We start from the raw sequence: 17,859 nt of genomic DNA, 5'->3' as shown, positions 1-17,859 counted from the left end.
CCAGACATCATCAATGCTGCATTCCCTCATGCTTGAATTTCTCATGGAGCACTTATTGCCACCTAGTGTAAGGCTATCACCACTGCAGTACCATAGAAATCAAATCTGTTACAAATCTTAAAATCAGCACCACTGAAGAAATCCAATGTTACACCTAGATGGTCTTCCTATCCAAACAATTTTTACTAATCACGGAGCTAGAATAGTCATATCTGAACGGAAATACATTATGCATTTTACCAGATAATAGTTAGTAAAATAACAGGCAAAATGCTACGGAAAGAAAACCCCAAGGGGAACAAATAGTGTAGTGGGTGAACAATACTGGAACCTAGATTTGAATGCAATCCAGGATATGAAACTCCTCGGTTTGTCAGGCTACATCATTGCTGCATGAAACAAGTCTGGCAGTCTTAACCCTGTCTCTTGTGGGTACAGCTCCACAGCACAAAATGCTATAATTTAAGTAATGACTGGCACACTCAGGCACCACAAGAATAACTGGTGTAGAAAACAAAAGAAAAATATACAAATTTTTGGAGCAAAGAAAAGAAACATTATGTTGGAGTTGTGTTATGCTGTATCTGATCTCGAAAAACATTCATTTCCAAGTCCTGACATCTCTCATCTTGAACATAAAAGGCATTTTTAAAAACAAAAATTAAAACTCCATACTGAACACTTAAGTCAGTTGGCTAGTGAAGAAAAAGAAAAAGACTTGCATTTATATGGTGCCGTTCACGATCACCGGATGTTCCAAAGCGCTTTACAGCCAATGAAGTACTGTTTTGAAGTGTAGTCACTGCTGCAATGCTGAAATATCTGTTGCACCAACTTAATATAAACCACCATGGGTAATACTGACTTTTCTTGATATCCTGACAAGAGCACGGAAGCATTTATTTCTAATCATCTAAATTTTAACAATTGCCTAAGTTCTAAACAAGAGCTCCACACAATGAGGCTCCATAAAAGTTTTAGCCCAGTGTATCCTTTATAACAAAAGCTGAATTATATTTATTTTTCTTCCAAGTAAATGTTAAACATGCACTTATCTATGGCTAAACTACTAATCAGAGTTGACACTTGTACCCAATCTTATGCTCTCAGATGGAATACATTCCTTTGCTAGCACTAAAACAGCTAGAAGAGGGGATGCATTATTAAAATGTCTGCAATTAGAAGAAATCTCCATGTTGGAGAATATAAACAAATCCTGCTGCAACTTGCATTTTGAAAAAGAATGGAGCAAATCTTGCGAGAGCAGGGCATCTTGCAACAGTGACTCATCAGTTTAAAAATAATTAGTCTACTCTTAATTCAAATTTGCTTTATTCAAAGTACCCAACTACTTAAATTAAAATTACTGATGAATTCAAATGTTATAGTTCAAAAATCCTTAGTTGTCAGTAGATTGTAGATGCCTCCTTTCCCCCAAAAAAATCTCCTTCAGCAATCTCACCATATAGCTTACTACCTGTTCATTTACTATGAAAAAAGTCAAAGCCAAACTATATTTGTAATACATTTGAAGTTTATCCAATTATTAACATGAGATTTACTGTTGACAAATTTCCGAGGCAATCAGTAGTATAAATTGAAACAGTTAAGTATCAGCTTCATATTTCCTCGGGTGGACCTGAAAAAATTAAGCCTTAATGCTGCAAGTAAAAAGTGAGAGATTAACCAAGAAAAGCTTTGCCCAAAATCATTAACTATTACAACACACGTGTAAAGTCTGTGATATTATGAAACCTTATGAACTGTGCAGTATGAAAATCCCATTAAACCCTCAATTGTGTAACTCCTTTTGATGAAAGGCAGCTTGATAAAGGAATGCATTGTTATTAAAAAGTGTAAACAGGAATTCAAATTAAGCCGTATTACTATGTTTACAAGTAGCAGACAACAAAACATTACACATTAAACATTATTGCTAATACTCCAAATATAGTTATAAAACTGGTTCCCTCAGTGGCCAATAGGTCTGAGCAGCTTATGCAAATATAAAATATTAAAAAGCAACTGACAGTCTAAAGAATTAGAGAATGTTAATCAAAGATGCTTTGATGCAAAGAATGTTCAAAGTCTGAAAAGATTACATAAAAAAAAAAAATCAGGATAAAGTCAAGAAATTGAGCAAGATTTTTTAAAAACATTTTGGACTGGTCCTTTTGCCTTATGAATTGTGAATATCTACACCAATCTGGCAATCAGGTGACATTCACGGAAGTACCCACCCTCAGCTGGAGCAGCCTGGGAATCAGAGGAGTCCTTCTTTAACTTTGAAGTCACACTAATTTTCCTTGCTTTTCTCTCTAGAGTACCTGAAGGGTCTGTACAAGACAAGTCATGAAGATTGAGATGGATAAAGGGGCAAACCTCAAAACCTAAAACACAACCCCAACACACAAGATACCACAACTAGATACAATACATAAAGCACATTTCTTAACTATTTATCTAGCTATTTCACACGACGATAGTAAACGACTGAAGAGAAACCCAACACAAAACATAAAGCAACTGTCACCTTCATGAAACCCAAAGATTCATGCACAGACAATCCTGCACAGACATCATTGGTGGGATAGCACTAAGGCTAGAAAGCAGTTAACAATTTCTTCAGTTTTGCTGTGAATTGAATTTGACTTGACTAATTATGTCCCTAGGTTTGGCTCAAGTAAGCCTCTCCACCCAAATACAATAAAATAATAATGGATTTTACCAGGACGATTCAGTATTGTACAAATGTCCAGTTAATGGATGCTATATGTAGTAATATACTTGTAGTAATATAGGGCCCAAGTTTCGAGCCGCGCAGTCCCGACCTGGACGCCTGTTTTTCACGCCACAAAGTGCGCCTAAAAAAACCCTCCGTATTCTCCACCTCCCTGCAGGTCCTCTGGCCCTCGGCGCAGCGCAGCAGGAGCTGTAGGGGGCGAGCCAGGTCCCTGCGCCGAAAACAGTGCCGGGACCTCTGCACATGCGCGCGCAAGTGCAGTAGCTCCAGGCGCCCGAAACTGTGTGGGAGGGGCCCGAAGCACGCAGCCCCTAGCCCTGGCCGAATGGCCTCACTAGGGCTGCGTGAATAAGGCTCCTCCCACGGCCAGCTCCTGCTTCCTCCAAACCCGACTCGACTCCCGCTTCCCGCCTCCGGACCGGACCCGACACCCGCTCTCTTCTCCTCGCGATCCTCATGCCCCTCCCCCCCCAGACTGGATCCGACCTGACCTCCCTTTCCCTCCCTCCCTCCGACCAGAACCGACCTCCCTCCCTCCCACCACCCCCCCCCGACCCGACCAACGCCACCTACCTGTAAATCTGGTGCTGGGGATGGGCCCTGCCTGAAGTCTCGGGCCCAGCCCGTTCAGCCTCCCTCCCCCATCTCCTTCCCCCCCACCCCCCCAATCTCCTTTCCCCCCCACCCCATCTCCTTTCCCTCCCCCCACTCCCCTTCTTCCCCCCTCCCCTCGCTGTCAGAAACACAGATACTGACAGACAGAGAATGAGAGACACACACAGACAGACAGAGATAGAGACACTGACAGAGACACACTGAGGGGGGCATCCCAACACGCTGTTGGAGGGCTCCCGGTGCTGCAGTCGGTAAGTAGAAAATGTTTTATTTATTGATTTTTATTTATTTATTAATTTTTTTTGATTGATTTATTGGTTGATTTATTGATGTATTTATCATTTATTATTGATGATGGCTCTTTATTTGTAAAACTGAAGTGTTTAATGTTTGTAAACTTCCCTTTAAACCCCCCCCCCATTCTCTACGCCTGATTTGTAACCTACGCCTGATTTTCTAAAGTGTAGACAAGGTTTTTTCGAGCGTACAAAAATCTTCACTTACTCCATGCTAAGTTAGTTTGGAGTAAGTTTTCACTCACGAAACTTTGAAATCAGGCATAAGTGGCCGGACACGACCCCTTTTGAAAAAAAAATTCTGTTCCAAAGTGAAACTGTTCTAACTGACGAGAACTGGAGCAAACTAAATGACGAGAATTCCGATTTCTAAGATACTCCGTTCTACACCAGTTGCTCTTAAAAATCAGGAGTTGAATCATGTGGAAACTTGGGGCCATATTGTGCAAACAAGTTTATTGCACTAAAATAGATGCTATTCCTTTTTACTCCCCCAGTCTGTATTTCCGAGCTGCTGAAATCTGAGGCTACACAGAACTGTTTGAATGTCAAAGACACGTTACTGAAGTGCACATTTTCAAATAAATATACTGCAACTGTAAAGATAGTGTTGCCAAAGGCAAAAAAATTGTACAGAACTGCTTAATGGCTGAGCCATGAGATATTTTGACCATTTATAACTTGAGCTACAATATGAAGGTCAGCAATCTTTCGAAGGCTTGAGTTTAGAGATGTTGCTCAGCTTTAAATTGTTAAAAATGAAACTAACTTAAATTCAATTCTAATCCTGCAACACTATTTACAGAATTGAGCTATAATTACAATGGAATTATTCCATCTCCAATTCAGATATTCTAACAAATAACCGATAGATGATTTATTTCAGCTCTTTCCAAGCTCCATATACCTGAACCAGTTTTGAAATCTGACTGAAGACTGCCAATTTGATCATGTGACCAAGAATTATTCAGAACCATGCAGATTTTTATTTTTCCAAATGGACTTAAATATTGTAGCAACCCAACACAAACAACTTAAATTCCCTTCCAATCCTTATTTTCCCATTTTGCTTTTCACTCATGCCACACCATTCCCTGAATAAGGAAGGCATTTGCCATGTTCGAGCCTATGTTTATATCACTTCCTGTGCCCCAACAGCTGGTTCAAGAAAGGAGTGACTGGCTTACCCTCATATTCTCCTTCACTTCAGCAAAAGGCCTCATCTGTTTTCAGTACTTGAAGACCGAAATAAAATCAGGATTTCAATGCATGGGGAAAGCAGTTCACAGGGATAAAACCCCGCTCTACCACTCCATGGCAGAAAACATTCCAAACACCAAGAGCGATATCTACCCAATTAAAATAGAGAAAACCAAATCATTTTAGAATCGTTTTCTATTGTGCTAAAGCTATAAACAAAGGAGATGTCAACTTTTACACCTACCACAAAACATTGCCCTTTAAGATTGCAGAACCCAAACTTTCCAATGCAAAAGTTAAATGGTCACATGAAATCATTCCTTTAACAACTGCTGGCTCACAATTAAACTTTCCAGGACAAATGGTTACGGTTTAGTCACATGCAAACAGTACTTTATACCAAAACATGACTCAGTTTCTTCTTCAAGGACTTAGGAGAAAAGTTCAAGCATTGTAACCTACATACAGCAGTGTTAATATGTCACTAATTATGTTCAATCATTTTTCCACTAGTTCTAGCTGTTTATTGTTCCATTCAGTACAAATTAACTTACAAGTTCAATAATAAATAAAGCAAAAAGTTTCACATGAATTACTAAATATTTGCAATTTTAAAAATATTTGTATTCTGCATATATTCTGCTGCTCCAAAACATTTTTTAAATCATTTACAGGTTGTGGGCATTTATTGCGCAGCCCTAATTGCCCTTGAGAAGATAGTGGCGAGTCGCCTTCTTGAACCATTGCAGTCAGTGTGTTGAAGGCACTCCCAATGCTGTTAGGGACGAAGTTCCTGAATTTTGATCCAGCGACAATGAAGGATGGGTGATATATTTGCAAGTTAGGATGGTGTGCGACTTGAGAGCGGAACCTGGAGGTGATGGTGTTCCCATGCACCTGCTGCCGTTGTCCTTCTAGGTGATAAAGGTCACGGTGTGGGAGCATAATCTAGGCTGGCACTTTAGTGCATGACTGAGGCATTATCAGAGGTACCATCTTTTGGCATTAAACAGAGTCCGTCTGCTTACTGCAGTGGATACAAACCATCCTATAGCAGAATTGGAAGAACAGCAGAGAATTCTCCTGGCCAACATTCCTCCCTCACAACATCAGCAGAAACAGATTTCCTGATCATTTCTACATTTGTTATTTGTGGCTGCTGCATTTACCTACATAGGAATTACTGCACATCAAAAGTAATTCTTGGCTGTGAAGCACTTTGGGACACAAGGTATTACATAAATGCAATTTAAAAAAAAAATTCAATGCAGCCTCTGGTTACCATGCTTCATCCATCATCTGGCAGCATGAAATGCCCTATTGACACCTTTGTGGTCACTTTGAAAGGCACGCTGGCCATCAAAAGATTAATGACCTTGAGAAATGACTGCTTTTTTCTGTCTCCCCACTGAGAAAGTGAGTGGGAAAGAGAGAGAGAACAGAAAGAAAAACAGGATTGAACAATTACCCAATATTCCTCATTACTGTGGTTAACACCGATGAAACATTCCCACCGACAAAAAATAGTTCAATGAATCTGAAGCTGAAACCTGCCTTTCCCATAAAGGAAAAATAAAAATGCATTGGAGATGTTTAATTTTATCAAAAGTGTCTGAATTGCTGAAAGACACTATACAAAATAATGTAAAAGCACCACAAGCTCATATTCACTAATAGCTTTTCCAATCCAATTAGGAAAGATTGAAATTCTGTGCTTTTCTACATAGATTTTTTTTTTTTAAAAAAGACTCAAGAATCTATGGGCTGGATTTTCTACTGCATCTCCGCCCGATTTCTCAGCGGTATTGGTCGAAAAACTGCCCGGTAGAAATTTCCAGAGAGTTCCGCCGGCAGTTTTGAAATACTGCTGGGGAGCCGACCCCAGTGTGCACTGTCCAAAAACTGCCACCATCCGAGTTTTGACTCAGCGGTGACCCGTAGGCAAGATTGAAAAAAACACCCATGGAGGAGCAGCAGGAGCTGGGCAGCCCTGCAAAAAAAGGTAAGTTAAAGGGTGATTAAGTTGAAAAAAAGTGTCCTGAGAATGTTTTCTGATTTTTTTTATTTTATGTTTTTTGTAAAAAAATTGTGCGTTTTCCCTCCTCCCTCGGCCCAACCCGCAGCCTCGGTCTAAATTTTAGTAATTACCACCCATTTTATTAAAAATCGCCCAATCGGCCCAAGATCGCGTTTTCCGACGAGAATCGGAGTGTAAGGACCATTTTTTCTGCCCGGTGAAATGTTTTCCTTTTTTTGTGGAATTTTTCGCCAGTGGTAATTTTAAAATCTTAGTGGTATTTTGGGCTGGCAGATATTTTGGAAATTCTCACCCAAAATTACTATTGTTTCTCACTTATCAAATCAGCTCTTTATAATTTCTGTGCTGATTTTATGATTATAATGGGGATGGAAGAGTGGAGGAAAGGGACACAAATATAGGCCTAAACGTTCTTGTAAGTTGCAGATAAGATTCAGATGGGCTTGTCCATATGGTACAAAGCAGGACTTTTAATGAATGGAACATTTGAGCCAAATAGCCACAAAATAAAAACTTTAATTATTTCTACTTTTTGTTTTACTATTGAGAGAAAGAAGGAACAAACATACATTTATATAGCACGTTCTATGACCTCAGCACGTTCCAAAGTGCTTTACAGCTAATGAAGATTTTCTGAAGTGTAGACATTGTTGTAATAATGTAGGGAAACATGGTAGAACAAGCAATGATAAACAGCAATGAGATAATGACCAGATAACGTGTTTAGCGGTGCAGGTTGAGGGATAAATATTGGCTAAGATACCATAGAACACCCCTGTTCTTCTTTGAGTATTGCCATTGGATTCCTGATGTCCATCTGAGAGGGAAGGTGGAGTCTCAGTTTAACGTCTCGATCGAAGAGGGCAACTCGGTACTCCCTCAGCAATGTACTGACATGTCAGCCTAGATTGTGGGCTGAGTCTTCTGACTTAGGAGGCGAGAGCGCTACCACTGAGCCAAGGCTGACACTATTGCTTTATAAGACATTTCATTCATTAAAAAACAACAGTTCAATGAGCAATAACCACCACAAAGATCAGTAAATTTGTAACATACAACATAAAATACTAAAATTTACTTGCTAGTTCAACAATCTTCTCACACATGGCTGGATGCAATGTTAGGATTCAAACATCCCCAAACCTCAGATCTTAGCCAGAGTTTGACAGTTCCAGCTCCTACTGCATACATAAAGATATCTCAAGCATTGGAAACTGTGCCAAATTGGGCTAATATTCCCAGGATTCATCATGCCCTGTCCTCTACCATAATATACACAAGCAGCCAATCTTTCATAATGCTGTTTCTGGCCTAAAGCCAGTTTTATTGCTAGATGTGCTTTAATACTATATTTGCTGACTAACTGAGGCCGGTCCATTAGAGAAATGGATTATTGGCATATTCAGTCCAGGATGGGTAGAGCAGCAGGAAAAGTCAGTAATTAAAAGAAACAGATCTCCAATGGCATTGCTCAGGGTCGCATCAAAAGACCAGAAACATCTGCACTAAAAGCACACGCAGCGGCCTTTGAGCCAAACTCGAGGCTCAGGCCCCAAACAAAATGTAATAAATTCACTCTCAATGTCCCCCTTATGGCTAATTTAAAATCGTTTTTGCAAAGTATCAATGAAATTGTATTTTTAAAAAGTGCACAGTTGACTAAAAGAAAAAGAAAAACAGCCGCAAGATTTTGAAACAATAATGGATGATTTGATGGTTTACTTTTTGCTCTTCTCCCTCCTACCGGTAGATTTTCCTCATAGTTGAAGCTCTGGCTTGTTTCTGTTCTACAAATACAAAATTCGAGCCCATCAATTAATTGCGACACTGGAAATGTGACGCCTAAAGTATGATGTTCAGGAAATTCTCACTCTTGTACTGTTTCATCAGCTGCAATGGCTTCTCTTCCCACTCCTGCACCATTCTCCAATGATCTATCCTTGGGCTCTTCCAATTTCTCATCGACATGCTGTCTCTTGGCAACATTAACTGCAAACACAGTGCCAGTTTCCACATGTACACTGACGACACCCAGCTCTACCTTACAACTATCTCTCTCGACTCTTCCATTGTCTGCTTTATTATAATGCTCATCTGACATCCAGTACTGGATGAGCAGAAATATCCTCCAATTAAACATTGGGAAGACCGAAGCGATTGTTTTTCGTCCCCGCCACAAACTCCATGCCCTAGCCATCGACTCCATCCCAGACTGTTTGCAACCTTGGTGTCGTATTTGACCCAGGCATGAGCTTCTGAGCATATATCCACACCACCTACTTCCACCTCAGGAACATCGCCCGACTCCGCTCCTGCCTCAGTTCATCTGCTGCTGAAACCCTCATTCATGCACTTATTACCTCTAGACTTGACTATTACAATGCTCTCCTGGTCAGCTTCCCATCTTTCACCCTACATAAACTTGAGCTCATTCAAAACTCTGCTGCCCATATTCTAACTTGCACCAAATCCTGTTCACCCATTACCCATGCTCGCTGACCAACATCGGATTTTAAAATTCTCACCCTTGTTTTCAAATCTCTCCATGGCCTCGCCCCTCCCCATCTCTGTAACCTCCTCCAGGCCCACAATTCTCCAAGATCACTGCACTCCTCCAATTCTGGCCGCATCCCTGACTTTAAATCGCTCTGCCATTGGTGGTCCATGCTTTCAGCTGCCTGGGCCCGAAGCTTTGGAATTTCCTCCCTAATCCTCTCCACCTCTCTTTCCTCCTTGAAGACACTTCTTAAAATCTAACTCTTCGACCAAGCTTTTGTCATCAATCCTAATATCTCCTTATGTGGCTCAGTCTCAAATTTTGTTTGATAACACTCCTGTGAAGCACCTTGGGATGCTTTACTATGATAAAGAGGCTACGTATAAATGCACATTGCTGCTAAAATATAACTAGTGGATCGTTCGTGGCACTGCTTCAGAGATGATACTTTATAATGACAGAAGCATTATGTCATGTAATGCAAAATGCATCAGGGTGGCTGAAATATGGTGATTACACAGTATTTTGACATTTTTATGCTGTGAAGCATTTGGAAATACCCCAAGGACATGATAATTGTTATAGAAATACAAGTTCTTTCTTTATATCCTCAGTAGCTGCTCACTAGAAGTTTTATAGCCGTTTTGCTAGCTGTTGATTCACACGTTCACTACCACTGCAGTTCTGATTTCTTGCTGTTTCAAGAATATGACATTTGGACCAATTCAAAAAGCCAGGGCACAATACCTGAAACAAGGCAGGAAGTGCAAGCAGATGTACTATTTTCAATATGCCAACGGATCTTGCTCGGCAAGTCATGCGATTTGTTTTATAAGAACAGGAGAGCTAGGCCATATAATGGACAAAGTATTATGCTTCCGCTAAGGTGAAATTACTTCCCTTTATGGCCACAAGACTTTTTTTAAAGTTAGGTTTTAAATCGATGCCCAATTGCGCTGGTTCATGGCAGATTGTGTGTTTGGCAATATACAAATGAGTTTGAGCGAAAACTTCAGGGAAAAAAAAAACTTCGCAATTTGCACTCATTTCACCCAAAGCAGAAACATCAGCCCCCTGACTTTAGTATTTTATGGAGTACATTCCAGATAACTGCCTTTATTTCTTTATACCTTCAATGAAATTTGAATGCCTGTAGTTTTTGGAAAGGCTGAGGCTTTCAGGTTAAATCTTTAATGAAGGTATTAAAAGACACAAGGTCAATTCACTTTATATATTTGATGTTATTGTGAAAGTTTTTTTTCCCCAACTTTGTTTAAAACTAAAGTTTGGCCCATCAGAAAGTTCAGTAACTGAGAAAAAATGGCAACCAAAAACTTTGATTTATGGACAAAAGATAATACTACACATGCTTAAGTGATAGGCAGCTATGATTGGACTGTTTAGATGAACATTGAAAATCCTATTAAAGCTCCAACTACTGGTGTTAGCGAAATTCCCAAAGGAAATGTTTATGTAGCAGTTTTTCATGGAGTGCCTGACTCATGCATTAATTTTAGTATGTTATATAGCTGGACAAAAATATTGATTAAGTTATAAATAAAAAAAACACAATTGTAACGATTAATTTTTGTTTGAATTACATTTTTAACTTCAGGTATGCTACTATAAACCCATTTTTTTCTGTGAACACCACAGAATCAAACGTTACAGCACAGAAAGCGGCCATTTGGCCCAGCGTGCCTGTCCAGGCTCTTCGAAAAGAGCAATTAGTCCCATTCTTCTGCTCTTTCCCCAGAGCCCTGAAAATATTTCCACTTCAAGTATTTATCTAATTCCCATTTGAAAGTTATCATTGAATGTGCTTCCAGCACCCTTTCAGGCATTGCATTCCAGATCATAACTCACTGTGTAAAACAATGTTTTTTCCTCAAGTCATTTCTGAACTTTTGCCAATTACCTTAAATCTGTCTCCTCTAGTTGCCAACCCTTCTTTCATGGAAACAGCTTCAGCTTATTTAGGCTATCAAAACTTCATGATTTTGAACACCCCAAATCAAATCTTCCCTTAACCTTCTCTGCTCTAAGGAGAACAATCCCAGTTTCTCCAGTGTCTCCATGTAACTGAAGACTTTCATCCCTGGTACCATTCCAGTAAATCTCCTCTGCACCCTCCCTAAAGTGTGGTTCCCAGAATTGGACACAATACTCCAGCTGGGGCCCAACAAGTGTTTTATAAAAGGTTAGAATCATAGAACGGTTACAGCACAGAAGGAAGCCAATCGGCCCGTCACGCAGATGCCAGCTCTCTGCAAGAGCAATTCAGCTAGTACCACACCCTCACCCTTTCCCCGTAGCTCTGCAAATATTTTTCCTTCAGGTACTTATCCAATTCCCTTTTGAAAGCCACAATTGAATCTGCCTCCACCACCCTTTCAGGCAGTGCATTCCAGATCCTAACCACTCGCTGCGCAAAAACGTTTTTCCTCATGTCACCTTTGATTCTTTTGCCAGTCATCTTAAATCTGTGTCCTCTGGTTCTCGACCTTTCCGCCAATGGGAACAGTTTCTCTCCATCTACTCTGTCCAGACCTCTCATGATTTTGAATATCTCTATCAAAGCTCCTCTCAACCTTCTCCGCTCGAAGGAGGAAAACAACCCCAGCTTCTCCAGTCGATCCACGTAACTGAAGTCCCTCATCTCTGGAATCATTTTCATAAATCTTTTCTGCACTCTCTTTAAGGGCTTCACATCCTTCCTAAAGTGCGGTCCACAAATTGGACACAGTGCTCCAGTTGAGGCCGAACCAGTGTTTTATAAAGGTTCATCATAACTTCCTTGCTTTTGCACTCCACGCCTCCATTTATGAAGCTTAGTATTCCCTTTGTTTTTTTAACCGCTTTCTCAATCTGCCCTGCCACCTTCAATGATTGTGTACACAACGTAACTTTCTTGCTTTTGTACTCTATACCTCTATTTATAAAGCTAAGGATCCCATATTCATTTTTAACAACTTTCTCAACTTGTCCTACCACCTTTAAAGACTTGTGTACATACACCCCCAGGTCTCGCTGTTCCTGCATACCCCCTTTAAAATTCTACCATTTAGTTTGTATTGCCTCTCCTCATTCTTCTGACCAAAATTAATCACTTCACACTTTGGTGTTAAATTTCATCTGCCAGGTTTAACAAGTCTGTCTATGTTCTCCTAAAGTCTGCTACTATCCTCCTCACTGCTTACTACATTTCAGAGTTCTGTGTCATCTGCAAATTGTGAAATACATTTCCTGTATACCCAAGTCCAGGACGTTAATATATATACACCAAGAGCTGTGGTCCCAACACCAATCCCTGGGTGACACCACTGCGCATTTCCCTACAGTCTGAAAAACAACCATTCACCACTACTCTCTGCTTTCTGTCCCTTAGCCAATTTCATATCCACGCAGCCACTGCCCGTTTAATCCCATTGGCTTCAATTTTGATAACAAGTCTACTATGTGGTACTTTTATCAAATGCTTTTTGAAAGTCCATATACAGAACATCCTTTAGACAAATGCAAAGTACTCATTTAGTACCTCCGTCATACCCTCTGCCTCCACAAAATGATCTTTTTGGTCCCTAATCATCAATACCCTGCCTTTGACTACCCTTTTAATATTTATGTTAAGAAAAGACTTCAGGGTTCCCTTTTTGTTACCCACTAATCTATTTTCTCATACGCTCTCTTTGCCCCTCTTTTTTCCTTTTCAGTTTTCCCCTGTACTTTTTGCATTCAGCTTGGTTCTCTACTGAATTATGAACCTGGCATTTATCTTGAGCCTCCTTTTTGTGTTTAATTTTAATCATTATTTCTTCAGTCATGCAGGGAACTCTAACTTTGGATGCCCTTCCTTTCCCCCCCGTGCGGGAATGTGTCTAATTTGTAACTTAACTATCTTTGAATGCCTCCCATTGCTCATTTACTGGTTTGCCTGCCAATCTTTGATTCCAATCCACCTGAGCCAGATCCCTTTTCAACTCATTAAAATTAGCCCTCCTCATTTGAGTATTTTCACATTTGATTTTTCCTCGTCATTTTCCTCAACTATTCTAAACCTAATGGTAGTGACCACCGTTTTGAAAAAGTTCTCCTACTGAAACAAGCTCCACTACATTCCCAGAACTAGATCCAGCACTTGTTCCTTCCTTGTTAGGCTGGAACAAACTGATCAAGAAAGTTCACTTGTACACATTTCAGGAATTCCTCCCCTTCTTTACCCTTGACACTGTTATTTTCCCAGTATTATTAGAACAATTGAAGTATCCCAGTATTACTACTCTAAAGTTCTTAAGTCTTTCTGCAATTTGACTCCAAATGTTCTCCTCTATCTCCTTCCCTCTATAGTTATAAACCCAGCAGCATAATACTTCCTCTAATTGTTCCTTAATTCTAGCCAAATAAATAGATTTTGTCTTTGAACCATCAAATACATCATCCCTTCTTAGTGCTACAACAGTATTTTTGATCAATCATAGGTAGTCCCTCGGAATAGGAGGACGACTTGCTTCCACTCCTGAGTTCTTTGACAGCTGAACAGTCCGATACGAGAGCCACAGACTCTGTTTCAGGTGGGACAGACATTTGTCGAGGGAAGGGGTCGGTGGGTCTGGTTTACTGTGCGCTCCTTCCGCTGCCAGCGCTTGGCCTCTTCATGCTCTTTGCGTTGAGACTCGAAGAGCTCAACGCCCTCCCGGATGGACTTTCTCTACCTCGGGCGGTCTGCGGCCAGGGTCTCCCAGGTGTCAGTGGTGCTGTCGAACTTTACCATCGAGGCTTTGAGGGTGTCCTTATAACGTTTCCGCTGTCCTCCTTTGGCTCGTTTACCATGAAGGAGCTCCGCATAAAGCATTTGCTTAGGGAGTCTCGTATCTGGCATGAGTACTATGTGGCCTGCCCAGCGAAGCTGATCAAGTATGGTCAGTGCTTCAATACTGGGGATATTAGCCTGGTCGAGGACACTGATGTTGGTGCGCCTGTCCTCCCAAGGGATTTGCAGGATCTTGCGGAGACATCATTGGTGATGTACAGTGACTCGAGGTAACTTCATCCATGCCTCAGATCCATACAGGAGGGCGGGTATTACTACAGCTTTGTAGACCATGAGTTTGGTTGTAGATTTATGGGCCTGGTCTTCAAACACACTTTTCCTCAGACGGCCAAAGGCTGCGCTGGCGCACTGGAGGAGATACTGAATAAGAGGCTCCTGAGATATGGGAAATGGTCTACGTTGCCCACAGCATTGGAGGGCAGTGCTGTGCGGCGGTGACAAGCTGGTGGAGGACCTTTGTCTTACGGATGTTAAGCGTAAGGCCGATGCTTTCATATGCCTCAGTGAATACATTGACTATATCCTGGAGTTCAGCCTCAATGTGCACAGACGCAGGCGTCGTCCGCATACTGCAGCTCAACGACAGAGGTTGGGGTGATCTTGGACCTGGCCTGGAGACGGCGTAGGTTAAACAGCTTCCCACTGGTTCTGTAGTTTAATTCCACTCCATAGATGAGATGAGGTCATGTATCCGCGCCAACAGTGCCTCTCCGTCATATTTTAGCGCCTCAGCAGGGATTCCATCCGCACCCGTAGCCTTGTCATTCTTAAGCTGTTTCATGGCTGCCTATCTCGTGCAACGTTGAAGTTTTACTGAGTTGATGGCGGGTCGCATGCTGTGGGATGGAATCGAGAGCACTCGAGTCACAGGCAGTCTCGATTGAGGAGATCTTCAAAGTGCCCCTTTCATCGGGCCCCGACGGCCTCAGTGTCCTTGATGAGTGTTTCCTCATTCTTGGCCAGGAGTGGGGTGGGGCCTTGGACCGTAGGTGGCCTTGACTGCAGCGAAGAATCCTCGCATATCGTGGCTGTTGACCAGTTGTTGTATCTCCTGTGCTTTCTCCATCCACCACCTGTTCTTTAGGTCCCAAGTTTTTTTGTTGGACCTGAGCCTTGAGCCATCTGTAATGTTGTTTTGCAGCTCCAGAGTTGGGCTGTTGCGCGAGGCTCAGAAATGATTTGCGCTTGCGATCTATTAGTTCTTCGATCTCCTGATCATTTTCATCAAACCAGTCCTGATGTTTTCTGGTTGAGTGACCAAGAGTCTCTGCACAGGCACTAGTTATAGAGGCCTAGAGGACAGACCAAGCACTATGGGGATTCAGCATCTCGGGGTCATCAAGGCACGCCAGATTGGCTGCGAGACGCTGGCTGTATGGGTCTCTCTTAGCTGGGTCTCCAAGTGCCCTGGCATTAACTTTTTTGCGGAACTGCTTCTGCTGTCCCCTCTGCTTTGGGGCAATGTTAATATTGATGATGGATCGGATTAGGTGGTGGTCCGTCCAGCAGTCGTCAAGGGTGTGCCATCCTTTTTTTTCCTTCGGTCTTTCCTGGATACAATTGGCCCAAATTTCCCCAACACCTTTTTCCGGCGCACTCTCCCGAGATGCGCCGACTTTGTGCGCTCAAAACTGCGAAAAAACTTACTAACGATTCTGGCCGCTCTGCTGTGTGTCCCGGGTCCTGGCGCAGCGATTCTTGTGGAGTGGGGGGCGGAGCTACAGCCCTGCGCTGAAAACAGTGCCAGCTGCGTGCATGCGCAGTAGCTCCTCACCTCCCAGCAGTCTAACAGGTTGAGCGCCGGACCCGATACTCGCCGCCCCTATCCCTGGCCGGGTGGCCTGCCGCACAGACCGGCAGATGCCTTCCTGCGCTGAGGACTACAAGCAACAGGCTGGTGCAGGGAGACTTTTAATCCCGGGGGGGGAGCGGGAAGGAGGAAAGTTTCTTTAAATGATTTAGAAAAAGTCTCGGTCAATGGCACATTGTAACTGGCTGTTAAGAGGTGAGAATGACCAGAGAAAACTTTCCTCAGGTTTGGTCTCAGTACCAGCAAATATCTGGTTGTGGCTTTTGTTTTGGGAGTAATCATGACTTGGGTCAATTTTTTTTTTAAATCCCACCAATTCTTAGTGAACAACTGCATGGATGCCCGTAGATACCCTGTTGGGAACACTCCATCGGCACCCATGGGTGCCTTATTGGGGAGTAACTGCATGGGCACGCTCAGGTACCTTGCGCAAGTGACCATCGTTCATAGCCCTGCCAGCAAAATATTTGATTCATAAATGGTTTTATGAAACCCTTTGTCTTATATAAATGATATTAAAAAGTGCATATTTTATGAAACTTTATATAGTGGAATGTGTAAATTATGCAAAAGTTACAGTACAAGATCTGTATTAGTTGTTGTGAAGGTGTTTAGTGCTTTGCAAGGTCCTCTGTGCTTCTCTTCCCTCCCTATCTCTGGCTACCTGCGCTTATTTCTTAACTCTCCGCAGGGGTTTTCTGTGCGGCCACAAATGCTGACCTAAGTTAGTTTGGAGCAACTATTAGCTGTGAAACTGGCTTAAATGGCCAAAACGGCTGGTAACACCATATTTTGAAAAAAAACACTAAATTAAAAAAAATTGTCACTAACTCACTTACACTGGCACAAATTAAATGTGCAGAATGGGGATTTTTAAGATTCTCCAGAAAAATCAAGTTGCTCCAAAAAAAAACGGAGCAACTCCTGGGCAAATTTGGGCCCGTTGTAGCCAGGAATATTAAGTGCTCACTCCTCCCCTTGTTTGAGCCAGGACTTCATTATTGCCACTACATCATAATATGGCTACTTATGCATGCAGCTCACCAACCTTATTAAATCACACGACTTGCATTTACACACATGCACTCTAAACCCATCTTAGCCTGCCTCGCATTTCCCCTTTCTGATCTCTATTTCTGAACTACTCTTTATTCTAATGCTGTTTTTCTTTTCCAGTACACTGTGCACCTTGTCTATCCCCTCTAATACTTAATTCTGGTGCCCTTCTCCCTGCTAAATTACCTTAAACTGAAGATTGACGAGTCAGTATTATATATGGTTCAACCTCCCTTATCCAGAATCACCCCTCGTCCGGAAGCATTCCCGGCCACATGCAGAACTCCACCATGAACAAATTGAAGTCCTTCCTCGCTGCCGACTCGCGCAATCGCTGGCCTGACCCAGCAATCCACCGCCCCCATGATCTCTCTGCTGCACTCCCAGCCAGGCATATCCCGATATCCCCTTGCTCAGTACCTGTACCATCCAATTTAACGTGACCACCCTTCGTCCGGAAAAATCCCTAATCCAAAACAGGCCAAGTCCCGAGGGTTCCGGATAAGGGAGGTTCAACCTGCTAGTCGCTTTGTTATTTTGGTGATCACGAGAAGTTAAGTGTCCTAGAACAGACTTTTAAACACAGCAGGTTTTACACCATGTGAAAGGGTTGAGACAGATTTAAGAGTACACTATTTTGACCCCCCAAAAAAGTTACATCATTGTGACAGGAAAATCTATCAATATAGGAATTGTTGGTAGTAGGGCAGTATATAATTATCAACTGTTTAGGACCATTGCTCTTGTATAACTGATCTGAATTAAGGATCAAC

At 42.0% G+C, this 17,859-nt stretch overlaps 1 protein-coding gene across 5 annotated transcripts in view; it reads right to left on the bottom strand.

Annotated features, from left to right (window-relative positions):
* The window catches only part of tab3 (TGF-beta activated kinase 1 (MAP3K7) binding protein 3), a 152,834-nt gene that overhangs the window by 13,971 nt on the left and 121,004 nt on the right, over positions 1–17,859 (bottom strand). For 2 of the 5 annotated variants that reach the window (XM_070893351.1, XM_070893354.1), the window contains one exon: positions 2,241–2,336. The exons of 1 other annotated variant lie outside the window; for it this stretch is intronic. In XM_070893351.1, the coding sequence (XP_070749452.1) occupies positions 2,241–2,336 (96 nt within the window). Of the gene's footprint in view, positions 1–707; positions 879–2,240; positions 2,337–4,841; positions 5,004–17,859 lie in introns of those variants that run through there. 2 more of the 5 variants (XM_070893352.1, XR_011595802.1) reach the window with 2 other exon arrangements.

This window comes from Pristiophorus japonicus, chromosome 11, assembly GCF_044704955.1.
Source record: "Pristiophorus japonicus isolate sPriJap1 chromosome 11, sPriJap1.hap1, whole genome shotgun sequence".
Classification (NCBI taxonomy): domain Eukaryota; kingdom Metazoa; phylum Chordata; class Chondrichthyes; family Pristiophoridae; genus Pristiophorus; species Pristiophorus japonicus.
This window is presented reverse-complemented; position numbering and strand designations above follow the sequence as displayed.